The sequence below is a fragment of the Taudactylus pleione genome, unplaced genomic scaffold (assembly GCF_031769625.1).
Source record: "Taudactylus pleione unplaced genomic scaffold, aTauple2 ptg000162l, whole genome shotgun sequence".
NCBI lineage: Eukaryota > Metazoa > Chordata > Amphibia > Anura > Myobatrachidae > Taudactylus > Taudactylus pleione.
In genome coordinates, this window is record NW_028284564.1 from 7,783,409 (window position 1) to 7,805,272 (window position 21,864).

The 21,864-nt window shown below is 42.1% G+C and overlaps 1 protein-coding gene across 1 annotated transcript in view; it reads right to left on the reverse strand.

Moving 5' to 3' along the window:
* Window positions 1-1,164: 1,164 nt before the first annotated feature.
* The window catches only part of ALDH7A1 (aldehyde dehydrogenase 7 family member A1), a 66,206-nt gene continuing 45,506 nt past the window's right edge, over window positions 1,165-21,864 (reverse strand). Inside the window, exons 10-18 of the mRNA XM_088475107.1 lie at window positions 17,707-17,748; window positions 15,819-15,913; window positions 15,633-15,717; window positions 14,256-14,362; window positions 14,042-14,158; window positions 10,500-10,597; window positions 5,733-5,806; window positions 3,497-3,572; window positions 1,165-1,626 (exon numbers count right to left, since the gene is read on the reverse strand). Of these exons, the coding sequence (XP_088331233.1) occupies window positions 1,572-1,626; window positions 3,497-3,572; window positions 5,733-5,806; window positions 10,500-10,597; window positions 14,042-14,158; window positions 14,256-14,362; window positions 15,633-15,717; window positions 15,819-15,913; window positions 17,707-17,748 (749 nt within the window). The 3' untranslated portion in view covers window positions 1,165-1,571. The remainder of the gene's footprint in view (window positions 1,627-3,496; window positions 3,573-5,732; window positions 5,807-10,499; window positions 10,598-14,041; window positions 14,159-14,255; window positions 14,363-15,632; window positions 15,718-15,818; window positions 15,914-17,706; window positions 17,749-21,864) is intronic.

Here is a 21,864-nt window from a genome sequence, read left to right on the forward strand (position 1 = left end):
AGTATTGTGATTCTTTTTATTTTGTTACTTTATTTGTGCTTTCCTTTTTGAAAATGTAATAAAAATTTATTGATAAAAAAGAAAATAGCAATTCCTGGGCACATTAGGTAAAGGTTCATGGAGTGACATCAAAATAATGGTCCCACTGTAGCAGGGGCTATGGGCCTGATTCAGAGCCGGTCGCTATTAGCGCTCGCTCGTTCAGAAAAAGGGGGTGGCTATTCAAATGAACCGTTCGCTCTTTGCGGTCTGTTGCCGCCTCTGTGTCTGAACGAGCGAACAAAACATGCGGTCGTTTTTTTGATAAAAACGCCCCCTGGCCGCTCGCATCATACGTCATGTCCGCTATTTATTAGATTAATCGAGTACATCGACCAGCGTATGAACTGCTCGCTATTCTTGTGGTTGGTTTTTCCTACCACAAATTTGCGAGCAGTTCTGACTATAAAATAACCAAGTGACGTGGTCAGTGACGCTGCTGTATTAATTATGCACACCCATAAAACGCCCGTTTTGACCTTTAAGCACGCCTGCGTTCTGATCTCCACTCCCCGTTTTCAAGCACCTTCCCCTGTTACCACCCACATACGCCTCTTCCTGTCACTCATATTAGCAGGCATTCACTATTTAGCGAACAAACGATTTTCGTCCGCACTGACTGGTTCGCGCATGCGTATTACGATCCGTACGCATGCGCAGTTGGGCAAACATCGCTCGGAACGAACGAGCGGCCGCTTACGAGCGGCTCTGAATCAGGCCCTATGTTCCTACATGAAGAGGGCCCCATTTCTTTCTTACATTGTACAAAAACAAAGGGTTATATTTACTATTTGTTGGATGTTTAAATTGACCACTGGCTTTAAAGCAGCGACAGAAATAAATGCTAAACCGCAGTGGTTTAGCATTTATTTCTGTTGCCACTTTTAATCTATTAGTCAAAGCTGCCAATCATTGGTGTCTTTAAAAAACTGGTGGATGGTAAATACAGGCCGAAGCCAAAGTTTCATTCTTTCCTCTGAAAGGTTACTAGGATGTTCAATTATCCCAGTTCTGCCGTGAGCCAAAGGTATTCTTCTTTTATGGGAATAGCTCAGAAAAAACTTAAACAAAAGTAGGTAAAATATTTCAAACCAGTCCAGGACAATAAAAAGGGTCCACTTGTACTTGGTTGTTCAAATTTTTTTTATTACTAAATGTGTTGAATACAAATGCTGTTTCTACTATAGAATATTGGATTTTCTATTTTTTCCAGTATTTATTCCCTAAATAAACCTTAAAACACTGATGCAGGAGAGGATGATTTCCAAAAGCCCAGCAGGACTCTCACAGATGGTTTCATCTAGCAGTGGTCATGCCGTCTATCTGCTGAGTTGAGAACTTTCCAATTGGTTTTATTTCTGTGATTTAGTTATACAAGTAATAATAATTTTGTCACGTTTGTCTGACAAATCTGTAACTTTGAAATAGTCAATTCGTGAGATTGTCTTTTTCCTGATCATATTTTTGTAATGATTGAACTGGAGTCTTTATCATGTAGCTTTAAAGTTATAAGAGTGTCACCTAGTGTTGGTTCACTGGAACTTTATGCCTTGTGCTAAAGGCAAATCTTTGCTGTAATTGATGGTGCTAAAAGGGAAAAGAAGAAAAAACAAACAATTACAGAAACACACTGATATCTATCTATATACCTATGTGCAGCAGGGTCAGGCTCACCACTCCCAGTTACCAGTGCACTCACTGATCAGACCCAAGTCTCAGTGGCCTGACCAACATTCTTATTACAGAAAAACATGCATTAAACATATACATGCTCAATAGTTGTGTGAAACATTTGTTCAGTTTTCACTGGCAGCACTACCGCAATGTTGTAAAGAGTGAATAAGGGGCGACTCCCTACCAAATAAATATGTTGGAAAGATAAAATAAATAGCAGGGGTTACTTAAGCTTTGTAAGTAATGTATTATTATCTTCATCATCATCATCACATGCATAAAGAGCAATAAATATAAATGTACACACTAATTATTATATTATATACACTAATATATATATATATATATATATATAAACACATATATATATATATATATATATATATATATACACACATACACATATATATATATATATATATACATACACACATACATACATACATACACTAACGCAGCTCTTCACCTCTATGGGGAGAATTCAAGTGTGTTGCATGCTGGTGGCCACTAGATGGCGCCCAACGGAGCAATGCAATTGTTGCTCCGTTTGGGCGCTGACATTTATATTTGCAGCCTCCCAAGCTGCGAGAAGAAATGACCAAAAAGTGACCCGTTGGACTTTTCGTACAATGTTCAGACTAATGGGGCAGCACTATACAGGGAGGCAACAACACTATACAAGGGACAGCGTGTGTTGCGTGCTAACATCTATAGTCCCAGGCCCCCGAGCTGCCGAGCAGAAATGACCGAAAAGTGACCCTTTTCAGCGTTCAAATGGGACTTTTTGCAGGCGAGACAATGTCCAGTCATTTTCACGGGCTGTTAACTAGTTATTTATATTCTTCTAAAATTCACTGTATTAAAAAAACTATATATTGTGAATAGATATAGTTCTTTAATAGAGTGCATTTAAAAAAAATATATAACTCATGGCGAGGTAAAAGCGGACATAGAGATAGATATACAGTATAATAATATATATATAATCCCTTTTTTGCTGTAATTCTTCTGTCTCCATTAGGCGAAGGTGAACAAAGATTAGTGTTTCCAAATGAAAATCAGCACTTACACTGATCTGTGGAAGGATGGTAGTAGGCAATACCTATTTGCTAACAATGCACACAAGACTTTGCACATGTACAGGTTGAGTCTCCCATATCCAAAATGCTTGGGACCAGGGGTATTTTGGATAACAGAATGTTCTGTATTTTGGAATATTTGCAAATCATAATGAAATATCTTGGGAATGGGACCCCAATATACACACAGAATGCATTTATGTGTTATATACACTTTATACACAGCCTGCAGATAATTTTATACAATATTTTCAAAAATTTTGTGGCTCAAGCAAAGTTTGTGTACAGAAATGAAATTCATTTGTGGTTCTATACACCTTATACACACACAGCCTGAAGGTAATTTTATACTATATTTTTAATAATTTGTACCTTAGACTAGGGGTGAGCAGGTTCGGTTTTACTCAGATCTTTAAACGGCATTTTATTGGCTATCGCCTATCATGTGTTTTGGATAGCCAATATAATAAATCCGAATTTGCGGTAAAGTGGCGATAAGAACCGAGTAAATCCGAGTAAACCCGAGCCTGCACATCCCTACCTTAGACAAAGTTTGTGTACACTGAACCATCAAAAATCAAAGGTTTCATTATCTCAGTCATGCCAAATTATTCCGTATTTAGGGGAATATTTGGATATGGGAGACTCAACCTGTACATAGTAACCCTAGAAGTAGAGTATTTCATCAGTTTCAGACCACCTACCATGTAGATCTTCTCATATAATGCTTCCAGGAATCACTGCCAGACTCCCTACCACCGCCTGTGTGTTTTTCACCACCTTGCAAATAGAAAAAAAAAAATTAACAGAAATGTCAAAATAAACCTGGCCAAGTTCTGAAACATTTTCCAAAAACACTAGTGCAAATAAAGTCCACTTGCTTTAATAATGTACTGAGCAATATTTTAAATACATTTCAATACTTTAAATATAGCATAAACTACTTTTCAATTAATAAATATAGAGTCCACACTTAACAGTTTATTTGCAAGCACCATAGAGAAAAAATAAAATCATTAGAAACTCAACAAGATGCAAGTTTGCAAATACAGTGCAGAATGGCCATTACACATGCAAGAGATGCAAAACTCCCTAATCTGCATTTGTCTTGATATTAGGGGCCTGATTCAGACCCACTCGCGAGCGGCTGTCCGCTCGCAAGTGGGTCGATGGTCTGCACTGCGCATGCGCACGACGGAGGGAGCTCCATCGTGCGCATGCGCGAGATGCGACGAGCGAAGGACTTTCCTTCGCTCGTAGTGTCTGATCAAAGGGGGCGTGCTGTCGATGTTGATTGACAGAGACGGAGGCGTTCCCAAGGGAACGCCTACCGTCAGAAGCCAGCCCCACTGACATCACTAGTGATGTCAGTGGGAGTGATTTTGGCTCTGATAGAGCCAAAATCACTCCTGGCCCTGCGGTTGAAAAACTCAACCGCAGGCTTCTGCTTGCAGTGGCGATGGTCGCGATGGTCAAGACCATCGCGACCATCATCCTGCACGCTCGTATATGCTGTGGGTGGTGACCCACAGCTATACGAGCGTCCAGGAGGACGCTCCATTTTAATGGAGGAGGGCCCTGATTCAGAGTGAGTGCTCTGGTCAGAGCGTCCGGCTCTGAATCAGGGCCTAGATTTGCTTAGGTAAAGGTAAAACATTTGAAAAATGTCATTTCTATGAGCGCTCACAAAGCGCAATCAAGTGAATATGGATTGCATTGTGCAAAATCCATCTTGTGATGAAAGGATGGTCACATTTATGTAACATGAACAAAAATGATAAATTATATATGACAGGTTGGGTACGGGATCCCGTCAGTTAGGATGCAGCAGGGTCAAAATACTGACAGCAGCATCACAACAGATTTCTGTAATTATAACCCTTGCCCTAAGCCTCCCTCTAACGTTAACCCACCTCTCCCACAGCCTAAAACTGGGTACACACTTACCGATGTTTGTAGCCAGTGACGAGACGGCCGGTACATATTACACGATCCGATGCCAAACCGCCCAATATGTCAGGCACCGGCTTCATTCACCTGCCTGGCGTTGGCAGCTGGGTCGTTCCATCGGCCCTACATGCAGGCCAATGGAACGACCCTGATGGACAACCTGTGGGAGCGCGCGTGGTCCAACATAGTGGGTGTACATTTGCCGATGTGGATGATATGACGGCCTGATCAGGCGACATATCATCTAATGTGTACCCATCTTTACCCTAATCCTTTCATCCTGCAGCTTAACCTTACCCCTCCTGGCCCGCAGCCTAACCCTAACCCTCCCATCCCACAGCCTAACCCTAACCCTACCATCCCACAGCCTAACCCTAACCCACCCATCCTGCAACTAACCCTAACCCTCCCGTCCCACAGCCTAAACCTCCCCTCCCATCCCACAGCCTAACCCTCCCATCCTGCAACTAACCCTCCCGTCCCACAGCCTAACCTTAACCCTAAAGCTGGGTACACACTTACAAATGTGTGTACCCAGGGATGCGATGCCTGAAGGGCCGACATATCGGGCAGCTGGTACACATTTCACATTCCGGTGCCCGACCCCGTCTGGCATCAGCAGCTGGGTCGTTCAGTCAGCCCTACATGCAGGCCGATGGAACGACTCAGATGATCGACCTGCGGGAGAGTGCATGGTTGTCCACAGTGGGTACACATTCGCCGATGTGGATGAGATGTCGGCCCGATCCGCTGGATCGGGCAACATATTGTCTAATGTGTACCCATCTTAAGTGTTCCCCTGACCCGAATACTTACCTCCACAATCTGTCGGGATGCAGACTCTCCCTATATGATATTCAAATGACACCATTTTTTGCATGTTATTTTTAGTTTCAATATCTGCTCAAACAATTTGTATATTTTTCTAGCAGGGAATATTGGTTTGGTCTAGCGGTGTTATATTTCATTCGGACCAATACTGAGACGTACCAAAAGCTCCACCAATCTCAGCTCCACTGGTTGGGATATTTACATTCACCAAGCCACAGTCTGATCCCTTTGGCCTAGTGAGAAATAGAGATAATAGGTTACTGATAATAGATATGGGATAATTTGCTCTATGGTAAATTATATGGACACGGTTGGTCAGTCCTGATGATGTATATAAAGACAAGGGTGTAGGCACAGTTTATACAAGTCACAGAAATACAAAAGGTGACTTAATATATGTAGTATCTTACAGTAAGTGATGGATAATCTCTGATCGAACACATTAATTAAATTAAACTCTGAAAAGATATCAATCATTACCGATATAAGCAATGAAATCCAAACTCACTGTTAACACAGATTGTATGCATACATAAAACATCACCGCTATATTGTAAAAGGTATAATGTATCCTACATGCTTTGTACAGTATATTTTATTCCTAGTAGAAAAAGATCAGGAATCACAATTTAAAGAATTAGGGACATAAACAAATTGCATTTAGCTGACTTAACAGATAAGAATAAAGTCTATAAATGACGTACATGTTCTAGATAACAGTCTAAGCTGGTGGCCGTCTGTAACCTTTGACATTTTTAAACTAATCACTACTCAATATTACAGAATTTTATATAATATTTCTTCATATGAATAAACATATTGATCTTGACAGAGTCCCATTAAAAACAAACATTTGCGGTGTATTAGCTCTGCCTCGTTCAGTTTTTTGTGGACGTTTGATGTGATTCCGGATGTCCCTTGCCTGCTGCTTGAATGGTGCACTTCATATCACTAAATGTTAAGGGACTAAACGCCCCGAACAAGCGTAGAATGGCACAGTCCTTTTTTTAAAAAGAAGAAAGCGGATATTGTAGCACTGCAGCACTATACCTCTCTGAGCCCCCCGGTTCTAAAAGACCAGGATTATACGCAGGGCTTTTTTGCTAATGGCCCTTTCAAAAGAAATGGTGTTGCCATCCTTTTTCGTAGCAGTTTCATTTGTTGACTATTTTTATCAACCAATTGAGAATGGAGGATACCGGAAATTGACGGGTCTTTTGGAGGAAAGGTTGGTTACTATTGTTTTTGTCTATGCTCCCAACTCTGGTCCGATATCCTTCCTACGTAAAATGTGTTTAACCATACAAAAATTCCGTAAGGGTGCCCTCATAGTTCTAGGGGATTTTAACCTAGTGTTAGACCCTAAACTGGATAAATCTACCCATTCTTCAGCTGCCACCTTTTCATCTCAAATAGGACCATCTGTTGCTTTCCGTAACCTATTAACTGAATTTGACTTATATGATATATGGAGTGTTCAAAACCCAACAGGTCGTGACTACACTTATTTTTCATCAGTACACAATTCTTATTCTAGAATAGATTTTATTATGTGTGATAATTGGACCCTTCAATATTCTGGCCCGGTAGATATCCTTCCTATATCTTGGTCAGACCACGCTCCGTTAATGTGGTGTTGGGATATTGCCCGATCACGGGTTCCCCCACGCCCCTGGCGTTTGTCTCCCCATTTGCTTAATGATCAGGTGAGGAAGAAGTATATAGGGGATAGTATCTCTAGGTACATGGCCTCCAATTGCCCCTCCAATACATCTATTCTAAATTTTTGGTGTGCCCTTAAGGCCGTGGTTAGAGGCTCTGCTATTGAGACGGGTGCACAATTCAAGAAACGGAATCTGCAACTTCAGTCTGATTTAGAAATTAAACTACATGATTTAGAAGATAGGAATAAGATTCGCCCCTCCAAATCCGTCTGCAAAGAATTGTACGCTGTTAGGAGCCAATTACAGAAACTTCTCATGACCCGCACGCAAATAGCTCTCAATAGGTTGCGCCAGAAATGTTACCTTGTTGGTAAAAGACCTGGTAAAATGTTGGCTCGTAAACTGCGTGTGCTACATGCCAGGAATAGGATTAAACATATTTTTTCCCCTGCTGATGCGAAGATTTCCAATCCATCGGAGATAGTAAATCAGTTTGCCAATTACTATGCACAATTGTATAATCTTTCTTCTGACCCCTCTACAACCTCAAACTTCTCTATTGTCCATTAACTCTTTCTTGACGAATTTAGGTTTACCCTCACTGACGGATGAACATTTGGAAGTATTAAACGCTCCCTGGTCTACTCTGGAAGTAGTTAGAGCCAGTAAATCCCTCCCCAGGGGCAAGGCTCCTGGCCCTGACGGCTTTACTAACGACTTTTATACCTTCTTCCAGAAGGAATTATCCCCAACACTGACATCTGTGTTTAATGAGGCTACTGCTCTTGGTGAATTTCTGAAGGAAATGTTAGAAGCTCTAGTAGTTACTCCACCTAAGTCGGGGAAGGACCTGGCATACTGCCACCACTACCGCCCCTTCACGTTACTTAATGGCGATATTAAGTTGGATGCTAAATTGATTGCTACTCACCTTAATGTTTTTCTTTGCTCTTTGATCCACCCTGACCAGGTTGGGTTCGTGCCCGGTAAGCAGGCGTCTGACAACACCCGCAGAGTATTTAATCTGACTGACTCCCTACCAGACGACAAAAGGTCTCCTCTTGTTCTCGCTCGATGCTGAAAAAGCTTTTAATCGTTTAAATTGGCTTTACATGCGAGAAGTACTTTCTATGTTCGGAATTCATGGCCAAATTATGCCCTCTATCCTGGCACTATATAGTTCTCCATCTGCTCGGGTGCTTGGTAACGGCTTTCCGTCGGAACCCTTCCCAATTTCTAACGGCACTCGCTAGGGTTGCCCTCTCTCCCCTTTGATTTATGTCCTGGCCAAAGAACCCCTAGCTGCTAAGATTAGATTTGACACGCAATTCCCTGGCGTAACTTTTGGTGACAGTTCACATAACTTTGTTCGTTTACGGACGATGTCCTACTTTTTGTTAGACTCCCTCTCTTCACTTCCACATTTACATTCCATCCTGTACTGTCACGGTGAGGCCTCTTTTTTTACAAATTAAACACATCTAAGACAGATGCCCTCCCAATAAATCTCTTCGACTCTTTATCTGCCCTACGCTCCTCTTACCCATATAATTGGCAAACTGCTTTCATTCATTATTTGAGAATTAACATAACTCCCTCCACTTACTTGGTTTTTGGAGTAACTCCTTCCCTTATTGTAGGATTCATGGCTTTGACTAAATCGTGGCTTACGTATGACATTTCATGGCTAAGACGTTTGTCGGCCTTTAAAATGTCCCTTTTGCCCAAACTCATGTATCTATTCCACACTATCCCATATGCTTTTCTGAAGAAATTTTTGGATAAATGTAGTTCTATACAATGGAGCTGTGTGTGGAAATCCTCTCTTCCACTAGGATGATCCTCCCACAGGCTATAGGTGGCTTAGCTCTCCCTGATCTACCATGAAGCATTTTTGTTGGCTCAAATTAAGGCTTGGATTACGGAGTCCTCTGTCTCCCGTTGGGTCCCCCTGGAGAGATTGGCTTGCTCAGCCTTCCCTTTGGAAGATGCTTTATGGACTCCTAAATTGCTACGCCCAGTTTCCTTGCAGTCTTGAATTCCTAGCTTCCCTCCTCAGCTTTTGTTCCTCTCATTGTGAGCTATCGTTAAACTTAACCCTAACCTCAACCTCTCTCGTTGGCACGTAAGTGGTATAAAGTTGTTTGGAGACCTTTTAGATGGCAATGCTCTGCTTACCTTCTCTCAGCTTCAAGAAAGGTTCTCTCTTCCTCATTCTGAACTACTTCATTGTTACAGTTAGAGCTCGCATGAAATCCCACGGCTCCAGAAGTGATTTATCATTTTGATATAAAATTCTTATAGAGTTAGTACCTACACCCAAATCAAAGGCCCAGAAACGTTGGGAGACTGACCTTGGTTTTGCGGTCTCCGACAGCGAATAGAGTAAGATATTTTCCTCATCCTACCTTATGTCCAGTTGCTTAAATCATTCCGAAATGCATGTAAATTTAAATAGGTTGTATCTTACCCCTGACAGGCTACATACGTTTTGGGCTTCGTGTTCTAAATATTGCTGGAGACAATGTGGTGAAGTAGGCCATTTATTCCACATTTTCTGGTCATGCCCTTTGTTGCAGGTTTTTTGGGTGGAGGTTTTTAATAGGGCTAATAAAGTGTTGACCTCAGCTTGGTCTCCTTCTCCAACCCTTGCAGTGTTAAATGTACCCTCCTGAGGACCAACCCCATCATCAATACGTCATATTTGTATAGCGGCACGTGCCGCTTGTGCACAATCCTGGAAACAACCTCCCCCCCCATTTTAAAAGTTTTCCATAAGGTACATTTCCATTTTGCTATGGAACCAGAGTTTATGCCTTATTCATCCTCCCCACTTGTGCCTTGGATACCTTGGCATGAATATGTGACAGGCGAAGGAATTCAATTTCTGTCACAGAATTCTCAGCCTAACCCTCTCCACTCTCCAAATTAGTTTAAACAAGGCTGAGTTTTCCCGATGTTTTTATAGTAACTCAATTTTGGTTCGATTAACCATGTCAATCCTTTCTTCATTGTTCTTTGTTTGATGACTGCTACTGATGTTGATTATTGGCGGGATCCTATGTATAATTATGTAACCTATATATCCCATGTACAGTATGTTGATTATGCTGTAATCACCCCCCCCCCTTTTTCTCCCCTTTCTGTAGCCCTTCTCCTCCAAAAACAAAAGTTATTTTCTTTTCAATACAAATTATTGACGTTAAAAAAAAAAACACAAAAAAAACATTTGCTTTATAATAAATACAAAAAAGGACTTTACCCAAGCCAGCGAAAAATCCTTCCCAAGTCCTTCGTAAAGATGCTGCTTGAGAGACCTTGTTTCACCTCATTATTCCATGCAAAAGCTTCTTCTTCAGACTATAAAAACAGGTAGAAAACATAGAATCTGTTCTATGCACCATACCAAGAACTGAATACATCCTTTTATAACCAATTAAAATGGAATATTTGTGGAGAAAACAGAATTCTTCAGAACATTTAAAAACAAACTTAAGACATTGTCCAGCCATCACAATTTCATTGTTGGACAGTAGTTCTCTATTTAAACTTTTATTCCTCTATCTCAATGACTTGTCACATTCCATAACACTACAATAAATAGTTTACATTGAGTTCAATGATATTCCTACCTAACACTTTTTTCAAGTTAATTCTGGCCCAGGGGAATTTAAAGTATATACTAAAGTTTGTTTTGTAGTAGGACACTGTACAGGCTAAGTCAGTGGACTGTGGGCCTGATTCAGAGCTGAACGCTCTGACCAGAGCGCTCGCTCTGAATCAGGGCCCTCCTCCATGAAAATGGAGCGGCCTCCTGGCCGCTCGTATAGCTGTGGGTGACCACCCACAGCATATGCGAGCGGCCATAAAGATGGTCGCGATGGTCTTGACCATTGCGGCCATCGGACTTGCGACGGAAACCCTGCGGTAGGGTCTCCCTGCCGCAAGCCCTGGAGTGATTTTGGCTCTATCAGAGCCAAAATCACTCCCACTGACATCACTAGTGATGTCAGTGGGGCCGGCTTCAGACGGTAGGCGTTCCCATGGGAACACAGCAGATGGACGGTGGGCGCTCTCAGGATATTACTAACACTAACTACACCACTAGCAGCTTACTCTTAGAGGTGTTCCAACCTCCTAAGTTAAGTGGTAGTGTCGGGGAAAGGGTAAGCGCTCTGTGATGTAGGCTGACGTACTAGTTGTTCCCTATTCTGTATACTACTTAGTAGATGTATCTGGATACGGATGTAGTAATTGTTCGTGAAGTTTTATGTGACAGCTATACCCTAACTTTTGAGCCAGTCCAATACCTTGGTCCAACCGGTCAGCAATAACTGTGGGCAGAATCTTCTCTCTGAGTTAACTGTTGGTGTGCAAAGTCAGTGGTGACAAAAGAAACTGTTCAATAGTTAATAGCGAAATACCAGTATGTCTGCTGGGCAAAAACTGTGGGCAGTGTTTTCTTTAAAAAGATTAGCAATAAAATCCTAGTCCCGTATGCTGCTCCCGTTACTCCTTAATTGTTGCATATGCAGTGGTGAGCCATGGGAACGCCTCCGTCTGGCAGGCACGCCCACCAAAGGGCGTCAATCAACATCGACAGCACGCCCCCTTTGGTGCGAGACCCGGAGCGATGGTGAGCCCGTCGCTCGCCGGGCCTCGCGCATGCGCACGACGGAGCTCCCTCAGTCGTGCGCATGCACAGTGGGGAACATCGACCAACTTGCGAGCGCCCTGCCGCTCGCGAGCGGGTCTGAATGACCCCCAGTGTGTACAACCTCTTAATTTTAGCATTGGGTATGACAGCATTGAACACAACAGAGAGCAGGTCATCACACATATTCCCTGTCACTAGCCCATGTCCTAAAGCTACTCCATTGTGAGAGGATTACCACATTTCAAGAACAGCTCTAGATAGAGAACGGGATTCTATGAAAGATTAAACAATGTCCACTGTTGTGAATGGTAATGTATTTAAGTCATCAGGTAATATCAAAGGGTTGGGTACAGGATCCCAGCGGTTGGGATTTCACCGGCCAGAATACCGACAGCGGGATTCTGACAGTCAGAATCTTGATAGTAGATCACTTTAAAAAATTGGGGTAAGGGCAGGCAGCAGTTGGTGTAGAGGGGATTAAGGGCAAGCAGCAGTTGGGGTAGAGCTGGGGGTAAAGGCAGGTAGAAGTTGGGGCAGAGCTTAGGGTAGAGGGGAGTAAGGGCAGGTAGTGCTAGGCATAGGGAGAGGGTAAGTGCAGACAGCAGTTGTGAGAATGCTAGGGGGAAAGGAGGAGGCTAGGGCAGGCAGTGCTGGGGTTAGGGAGATGGCAAGGATAGATAGCAGTATATGTGCAGTGGGCATCTGTGCAGTATGTAGGTGAACAGTGGGTATGTGTTCAGTATGTGTGTGCAGTGGACATCTGTGCAGTATGTATGTGTGAAGAGCTTTTGACAGTGAGGGGGTTAGTACTGCAGTAGAAAGCGCTCGCTGACAGGGTGTCACAGGGGAAGAGATATGGCGCTGATGAAGTCCATTTAGATCACTCTACAAACTTTCTGCAGACACCAGGACAGTGGGCTTGGGACTTAGGCAAAGATGTGCTACAGGTGGGGGTTGGGAGGAAAAATCTGTTACTGAGGTTGGGGGAGGGAGAAGTGTGTTAAGTAAAGAGGCATTTGTGTTACAGAGGAGAGAGTGAGAGTGAAATGCGTTCTCAATGAGAGGATCTAATGCGCTAAAGGGGAGGAGCATAACATGCCCCATGTATGATCTGACCATATGCCCTACTAGAAATATGTCCACACTTCCTCGTCTAACTCCCTGGGGAAAATGCCTTTATGCATACAGAATTGCAGATCTGTCAGGGCTGTGGAGTCACTGGCAGTAGAAGTGTACTGACACCAGCTTCAAAATAAAAACTTTATTTAATAGTTCTTCAAAGCATTTCCTGAGATCGACATGCGCAGTAGTAGTGTGCAGCCCCTTCCCCGCCAACAGCTCCAACAGAGTGGAGGACAAAGTGAGGGATTGAACAGCAGGGAACGGTGAGTGACATGCCCCCCCTCACCCTCCCACAGTGATTGGTTGGGGACTCGGGGAGACACTGAAGAGGTTATTGACCAGACTGCCTATAGTGAATATTTTGCGATCACTGACACTAACCCATACATACTGGTGCCTAAATCTAACCTCCCCCCTAGTGCCTAAATCTAACATCCCCCTCCATGCACCCTAAACCTAACCCTTCCCCCTTAGTGCCTAACCCTCCCCCTAGTGCCTAACCCTAACCCATTACACTAAACCTAACCCCCCAATACTTACCTTCGGGATGGCGGAGGACGGGATGCTGGAGCAGGGATCCCGATGCAGTCGGGATTCCGGCACCGATTTAGACCGTCGGCATCTTGCATGTCCAGAAGCTGACTACATCCCATATAAAAAGCAGCAATCTCATGAAAAAAAAAAAAATGTGACAGACACATGATGTCGTGAGCAAAGAAGTTTAGGAACACCCATCTGAGCCCTGTTCCCCCTGTGACAACCTGCGCCTTCACATGACACGCCAAAAGCTGACACCCTGTGGCAGCCATAATTGTTTGCACTCCAGAGAGGCATTGAAAAGAAGATACTGATTTGTAAGAGGATAGCTTTAAAAAAGTATGCATGTATAAAAAAGGTACCCACAAACAAAGTGAAAAACATAGGACTAGAAGAGAAAAATCAGCCAGTGATAGAGAGAACTTAAAATACAATAGTGTTAATTTAATAATGCAATTCAAAACAAAAATGCAACATCGGAAAATTACCTTAAATTTTATAACGTAGAGTATAGGAGCAAACGTTTCTTTGTGAACAATGGGGGAATCATGAGCAAGGCCAGTCATGATTGTTGGTTCAACGTAATTCCCTGGGCGATCAATTACCTTCATTAATAATATTTGAGAAGGAGATACAATATGTTATCGACTATAGAGATTTCACAGCTCCATGCAGTTGAACTGTACATCTAGACAAACCTACCTTACCGCCATAAACAACTGTGCCCCCTTCACATTTTGCCTGTTCAATAGCTGAGAGAAACATTTCAACGGCCTGCTTAGTGTGTAGAGGCCCACATAACGTGTCAGCTGCAGAGAGAGACAACCGTAACATACTAAGCACAGACCAATGCACTTCAACAGTGAGCTAACAATACAGCGGGTTGGATGAAGGATTTTACACGTTGTCATAGGATGATAGTCATGGAAACAATTACCAGTTTCGTCTACTTTGCCCTGCACATGTAATCAACAATATAAAAATAAAATGTTATCCAACTTAGGGAATGATTCATCACAGATAGCAACTGCAACAGCGTACGCAGATCGTCCGATGGTGCGTACTTCACAATGCGTGTGCATGAGTTAGCATTGCGATCACACTGTGATCACCTACGCAGATACAAAGCCATCGCAGACCGAGGGACGGGACGCCAGAGTTTGGGGGTGATGACAGGGGAGTGGTTGGAGAAATGCAGGCGTGCCTGTCCGTTTGAACGCCGTTGCTTGGGTGTGCATAAATTAGCCACTGCAACGGCATATTGTGTACTCACTGCGTGCGACGAGGTTAGCAATTTCTGAGTAAGGTCATACCCGTTGTAATTGTGTGATAGGGGCCGATGTTACTCAATGTTCCCGATGTATATGCAGGACTGCAAGGTATTACGGATGTGAAAATCTCTATGCGGGCTGTGCGACGGCTTTGCGATTGCATTCATTCGCTTATTTCCGCAGCAGACCTGCGTGCGTAATCGCAGCCGCAATAGTGATCTGTACTGAATCAAGCCCTTAAGGTACCTATCCACTAGGCGATTAAAACGATTCGATAATCATCCGATAAGTTTGTAAATTGTTTGCAGATTGTTTAAAAAATTGGTCTTTTAGACATTATCATCGTGCAAACATGCTGGTCAACCTGACGATAACGTAAGGTTCAGCATGTTACCAGATGATTGATTGTGCCTACACTGAACGACTGCTGGTTCAGGGCAGGCTCATCACAGACTGACAAAACACTGCATGATTACAATGTCATAATCGTACAGTCTTTTGCCTGTCTTCTAGTGGATGGGCACCTTTAGTGTTGTATTATTGCTAAACCAAAAGTCACATTTTTAATACTCTATAAACATATTTGTCTGTGTGATAGATAGCATCACGTATTTTTAATGCTAAGTGCACAAGCATTTACAATACACATATTGTATGCTATACATGCGACAATAACCTTGGATAAGTAGACAGAAGAAATGTGGCAATATAAAGCATTATTTACACAATAATCAAAGTGCTCTATGTGACAGTCAGGAGTTTCTGCACACTCAGGGCACAGAATTCCACCTAAATTAGTTCTACTCACATTCCCATGGATCTCCAATGCAGACTTGTGCATAGGCTTTAGACAGTTTTTGCACAATGCCATCATAAATGCTTTCATGTAAAAACTACATAAAAGAGAAGCAGAAGACAGATTAAGGACGTACAGCGCCGATTCCAGTTTAAACAGCAAAGTTACAAAAAAAAAGGTCACCTAGTCATTGCTTACCAGTCGTCTGGCAGTGGTGCACCTCTGCCCGGCGGTGCCAACCGCAGCAAACAAAACAGAAGGGGTGACCAAGTTAAGATCAGCATCTTCAAACACTGGGGGGTAAAAGCAGATGAAACTGCCAAACTTGTCCCTTAGAAATGTTCAAAATAATTATCTGAGCAAATAGAAATTCACTCTGACAATGTGGTTTCTAAAGACGTCTTTGTAACACAAATGCACTGCACATAATGCAAGCCTCTGCTATTAGATCAATGAAAGGAACCTTTTACAGCAGAGGTTTTCAGACATTTAGGACCCCTCTTAAAATCTAATAGTATTTCAGGTCCCCAAACCCATACACGAGCTCCGAACAGAGTAAATGGCTGAAATTTAAGCGCCAGTCAATTGAGATGAGAGAAAAGTCATACTGGCAGCCCAGACACGTGAAGGATGAATAGATGGTATGTTCTTCTCCTGTCCACCTCTACCTTCTCTTATTGCGCTCTATTCTTCACACAGTTAACTTCCGTCCTTGACCCTCTCTGACCTTCCCATATCTTGGTCACTTTATACATTTCCCCTGATTTATGTTCATTCCATCAGTTCCTCTGTCTCTGAGCCTCCCATTACCTATACTGCCACACTGCTTGCTACCTCTGCTCCCCAGTTGCACATAGAGGAATAATGCTGTACAGAAGGCACCTGTACATGGATAAGCCACCCAGTGTAACAGACTCCTGTGCACTGAGGGAGTCACACTGTGAATCAGACACCATCTACACTGCATTGCTGCTGAACACACGGGTGCCTGCTTCACCTGATATTGCCTTACAGTGTTTCTCCTCCATGAGGGGCAGTCATGATATGATCTAGATCACAGCAGAGAGGAGAATGACAGGAGCGTCCACCTATTAAGCAGCAAATCCATGTAAGGCAGGTATCTGCATCACCTTTCTTTATGCAGGGCATCAAATTAAGCCTGGGAACCACATCCCCTTGACCTGTTGGTGGGCCCACCTTATACTTTGATGGCCATTGTTTTAAAGAGTTTCTAAAGTTTATGTAATAACTAAACATAAGATTTTGCATATTTATTAGCCTCAAGCTTTATTCAACTGTTACAAGTGTTTGTACCAGTAGAGTGCAGTGGAAAAGGCTGGTGCTATATACAGATGTGTCCAAATAGCCCCCCTCAGTGTGCCAGGTCCCAGTCCCAAGTCTCTTACTCGCTCACAATGTGCGTTTTATTCACATAAATAAAGAAAACTACGAGCAACAAAACTGTATTGCTGGCTTGCACTGATGTGTGTGATATTTGTATATCTGTGTGCAACTGATTCTGAATCTGTGTATGAAGTGCTACAGCGGAGTGGCCACAGCTTTTTCTCATGCCAAGTTACGATGGGCTTCATCTGGGACTTTGTACATGTTTCCAACTAATTCCTGTGCAATTAAAGTCTCAGCCCAACATCTCTAGTACACTGCAAGTGGTGTTTTGCTGTGTCTACTATGCAAATAAGACGCTACAGGTAAAGAAAAAGACGGTACACTACACCTCCCTGAGTGCCTCAGGTGTATGAGAACACATCTGTACAGAACTGTTAATAATAATAATTTATTATTATAGTAAGATATATTGCTTTAAATGTATCCATAATCTCTGGGTAGTATTACAGAAAAATAAAAAGGGGACAGAAATGAATGAATTTGTCTTTTTCAACCACTTTAGTAGGACTAAAATTTACACATTTTACATGTGTACATGAATAGCAAGAATGCCTGTACCTGTGAGAGGTATTGTGGTATCACACAAGACCAAATGATAATCAGACAATGATGTTTTGGACATGAAGACAAGACCAGGAAATAATGCAGACACTGTAAGGACATAATTTTTAATTCTTACCAATGATCGCGTTGTTTCCCCCAAGTTCAAGTAACTGCCGTCCTTAAAAATAAACGTAACAACCAGTCACAAGTTAATATGGACACGAAAATATTTCAGTATAATACAACTATTAACCACCAGGTGTAAGTATTTCACCATGGCATCAGAGCTTCCATCTTGTAAACATCTCATCTGTAAGGCTACTGGCTGATTTTACAGTACATTTGTAACATCTTAGGGTAGCAACGTTTACTGTAACAGCTTTAGGCATAAACCCCAAAGCATCATAGCTTTGTTAATGGCTACTAGCAGTGCATGCTCACATGAAAGTGGTGCTGGGGTGTCGTGTGCAAACTTGTAACATATAAAATACTTATGGAAATAAATAAAATGGATTGGTGCTGACCCAGAAATATTGTAAGTGGATACAGAAAAAAGGTAAAATACCCATTTCAGCCTCATCCTGGCCAAAGAGATTGGCTGTATGATTGTCAGATCCCTTGCTTTCTCTATTGTCATATGCCTTTCTTTTTCTGCAGTCTAGTAACACACTATGGGACATTTGTTAGAAGCCCGGTTTGCACTTCTCTTTATTATCAAAACTGAAAGGAACCCCTGCTTTTTGAACCTCATCAAGTCACTGACTTGTGGCAGTCTCTGTGAGAAGGAGTGTGTGTATTTGTGACTACCTCTTTGACTCCAGTATCCTGGACAACATCACACATTTTACAGCAGAAAATTACCCATTTTTCTATCTTTTTTTCGCTTTCTGATCTTTGGATAAACCGATATTTAGGAAGAAAATTGCAGTGGGGCAAATATACAATTTTGCTCCATACTCTGACAGATTAGCTTCAAAGTTTGACTAGCTGTAGCTCACAAGTTAATTAAATATATTCTCATACAGGATGTGTCCTCCTACATCTAGCCTCAATACGCCATGTGGTGCGAGATGCTTGGCGCGAGTGAGCTGACAAATCCTGTGCGACTATGGTAGCGTTGAGTATCTTTTTAGGCATTTTTTTGCCGAAAATGCATCTAAATCGCAATGTGATGCGACTAAGATGCACCAGGAGACTGTGCCGATTCATTTGATATGTGACACATATATATGCGCATGTGACTTAAAGCCTGATTCATTACCGATCGCAACTGCAATTACGCACACAATTAGCCAATTGTTGCGTCCTGCGCATGCATCGCAGTGCGCAAAGACTCCACTGCGATCAGGACTGCGATCAAAGTGACTATGCAAACCCATCGCAGAATGATTGACAGAAAGTCACCGTTTGGGGGGGTGGTCAGTGAAACACATGCATTTGAACTCCATTACAGGGGTGTGCATAAATTAGACACTGCGATGCCATACGCAGCTTGGGCTTTCACTGCATGCAATAAGGTTAGTAACTCATAAGTAAGGTTTGACCGTGTGGAAGTGTGCGTGAGGCTCCGATGGTACTCTATGCTACCGATGGTTTCGCGGACTTGCAAAGTATTACGTATGTGTATAAGATAAAGTGGGCGTTCTTATGTTAGGCTGCAACTACATTATGACTGCAATCATTAGCATTGTTTTGCAGTGAGACTGCGTGCGTAATCGCAACAGCGATCCGTAATGAATCAGGCCCCAAGTCTGTATACGAAGCACAACTGAACTTGATGTGTAAAAAAGCTGCGGCCACTGCATTGCAGAACTTTGTATATAGAAGCAGAGACTCAGTTGCAGATAGATATACAAATGTCGCATGTCAAATAAATTAGCACAGTCACCTTGCGATGAAGATGCATTTTCGGAGGAAAAAATTACGCTTGCCGAGAAGGGCTGTTTGTTGCGACTGCAGCAATGATGAATGCGGACACATCTCTATCTGAGGGAGTTAGTGAGAAGGGAAATACAAAGTTGTAGCTTTGAGTAAATGGTTGTTTTTGCACTCTCCAGTTAGATATAAAGAGGAAGGGGATGATAAAAAAAAAAAAAAAGGAATGCCGACACAGCTGCTGGCAGTTACTGTTCAGCTTTCAATGGACAACAGAATGCAGTAATATAGTACAATCAGTAGAATATCTGGAGAACAACATAGCTGTTGCAGCCGATTGCTTAACAGGGCTAAAGTGAAACGTACGTACAATTCTGAATAATAAATGGGTCCCTGAGAAAGCCGCAGATAATTCTTATGAAGAAACAGAGATAGCGATATCTAACGAGGAGAAAGCACATCCAAATGTTGATAAGCAAAGAGCCCAACCTGTCATCACTTGACACCCAAAAATACAACATAGCCATGAGGATGATGGCAACAGTGATAATAGATAACAATGACATGGAAAGAAAAGTACAGGAAATCTGCGAGTATACACAAACAGAACTAACTCATATAGCCACTGTACAGTAAGCTCAGGTGCCAAGATTGTGGAATGAAGGAGCAGACAATGTTTTGTTAACGTGTAAGAAGCAAGAGCAACAGAGTACTGACAACTGCCTAGAAGGTGTAGTATAGTCCAAGTTTCAGAAACTAAAGTGGCTAGAGAAGCATATCTGACAGGATAGCCAGAGTGCGTCTTGTCTAGAGAAACTCTCATATTGGGGAGGACAAGATATGGAACGAAATAAATGCTAATTGGCGGAATTAACACTATGTACACAAAAGTGACTGGACACCCATGCGCAAGCCAAATGCATACCATTGCAAACAAGTTCCAAATGGCCACTAATGTGGCGGTTTTGGAAAGAACACTTCGTAGGGAGGCCCATGCACTTGCAGTTCTACAGAAATAATAAATGTTTTTATCTGGATGACAATGCCACGTGTCATGTTTCCAGGGCGGCGCTGGACTGGTATACAGAAAAATTGGTAACCCCGATGGACTGGTCAGCTCATTGTCCAGATCTTAACCCCACTGATAACCTCTGGGACGAATTGGAGCGTTTTAGGCCAACTCGACCTTATTCAGTGTCACAGTTGGTCACTGTACTTAAGGCGGAATGGCAAAACATACCGCCTGCTGTTGCCCAGGAAGTTGTGGGCAGTTTGCCAAGAAGGGTGTCTGCAGTAATCACTGCACCTACAAAGTACTGATATTAATAAAATCTTGTTGATCTATTTGCTGTCAGTGTCCAATCACTTGTCTACATAGTGTACATATAAATCAGCTAATATACAACTTCAAGAACCACTTCTGTGTCTTTAGGGGGTTTCAGTCAGCATAGATGTGGTCCCCACCCTTCCTGAACAATTAAAAGATACAAAATGTGACCTAAGTTCAGAGCAGCACTAACAAAATTAGAGAATGGTGTAAAAATAATGACTATCGAAGACAAATGGATGGAGTTTCAATAACAGATTTTCTTGAGAGGTAGAATAAGGTGTTGAAATACCAGACATTCAAAGTTTACTGAGCAAATACACCCTCCACACAACCCCTTTATAAGACTTCAAGGATCATATCAAGTGGTATTTGGAAGTTCTCCCTCCTTTGTGGTGGGATGACAGTGAGGTGCAGACAATGAATATAGGAATAGACACACATAGGCATCTGTCTTCATATGGTAATGCGTATCGGCAGGTACATGTGGAAAGGTTAGTAATAAAAATTGCTAAAGAAAATAGACCAGTGTCCAGAGATAGACAAGACCATTCAAGAGCTGATGAGAACAGCAGTCATCAGGTCTGCTTCAAGTCCTTTCAATCCTTGTTTTCCTGCCTAATTGTAGATTAGAGTCTTTTTTTTTTTTTTCTATAAATTGAGTAATTTTTTATTGAAAATTATGAAATACACCCAGACAAAAAAAAAAAAAAAAAAAAAAAAAAAGGTACAATACAGTAGTGTTGGCAGATATAAGGTGTGACTTAAAACAATATAAAAAAACACATTGACTGATATTAGGAAATAAAATATATCATATGTATAACAAAAATATACAATCACCTCGAAGCCAAAACGGATATTATAACGCGCGCCCAAAGCCATTTGGGTCCGCGCAGCATAAAGCAAAATTAAAGCAGGTCGTAGATAAAACATACCAAAGAATGAACAGACAAACTATCTCGACATTATATAAACCACATAAAAAATCACATAGCAGGATATAGTAAATAAAATATATGAATAAAAATTCTATTAGCCAGAATATCAAATCCAAACACAATTAAAGCAAACCTCCCCAGAACCCCCCAC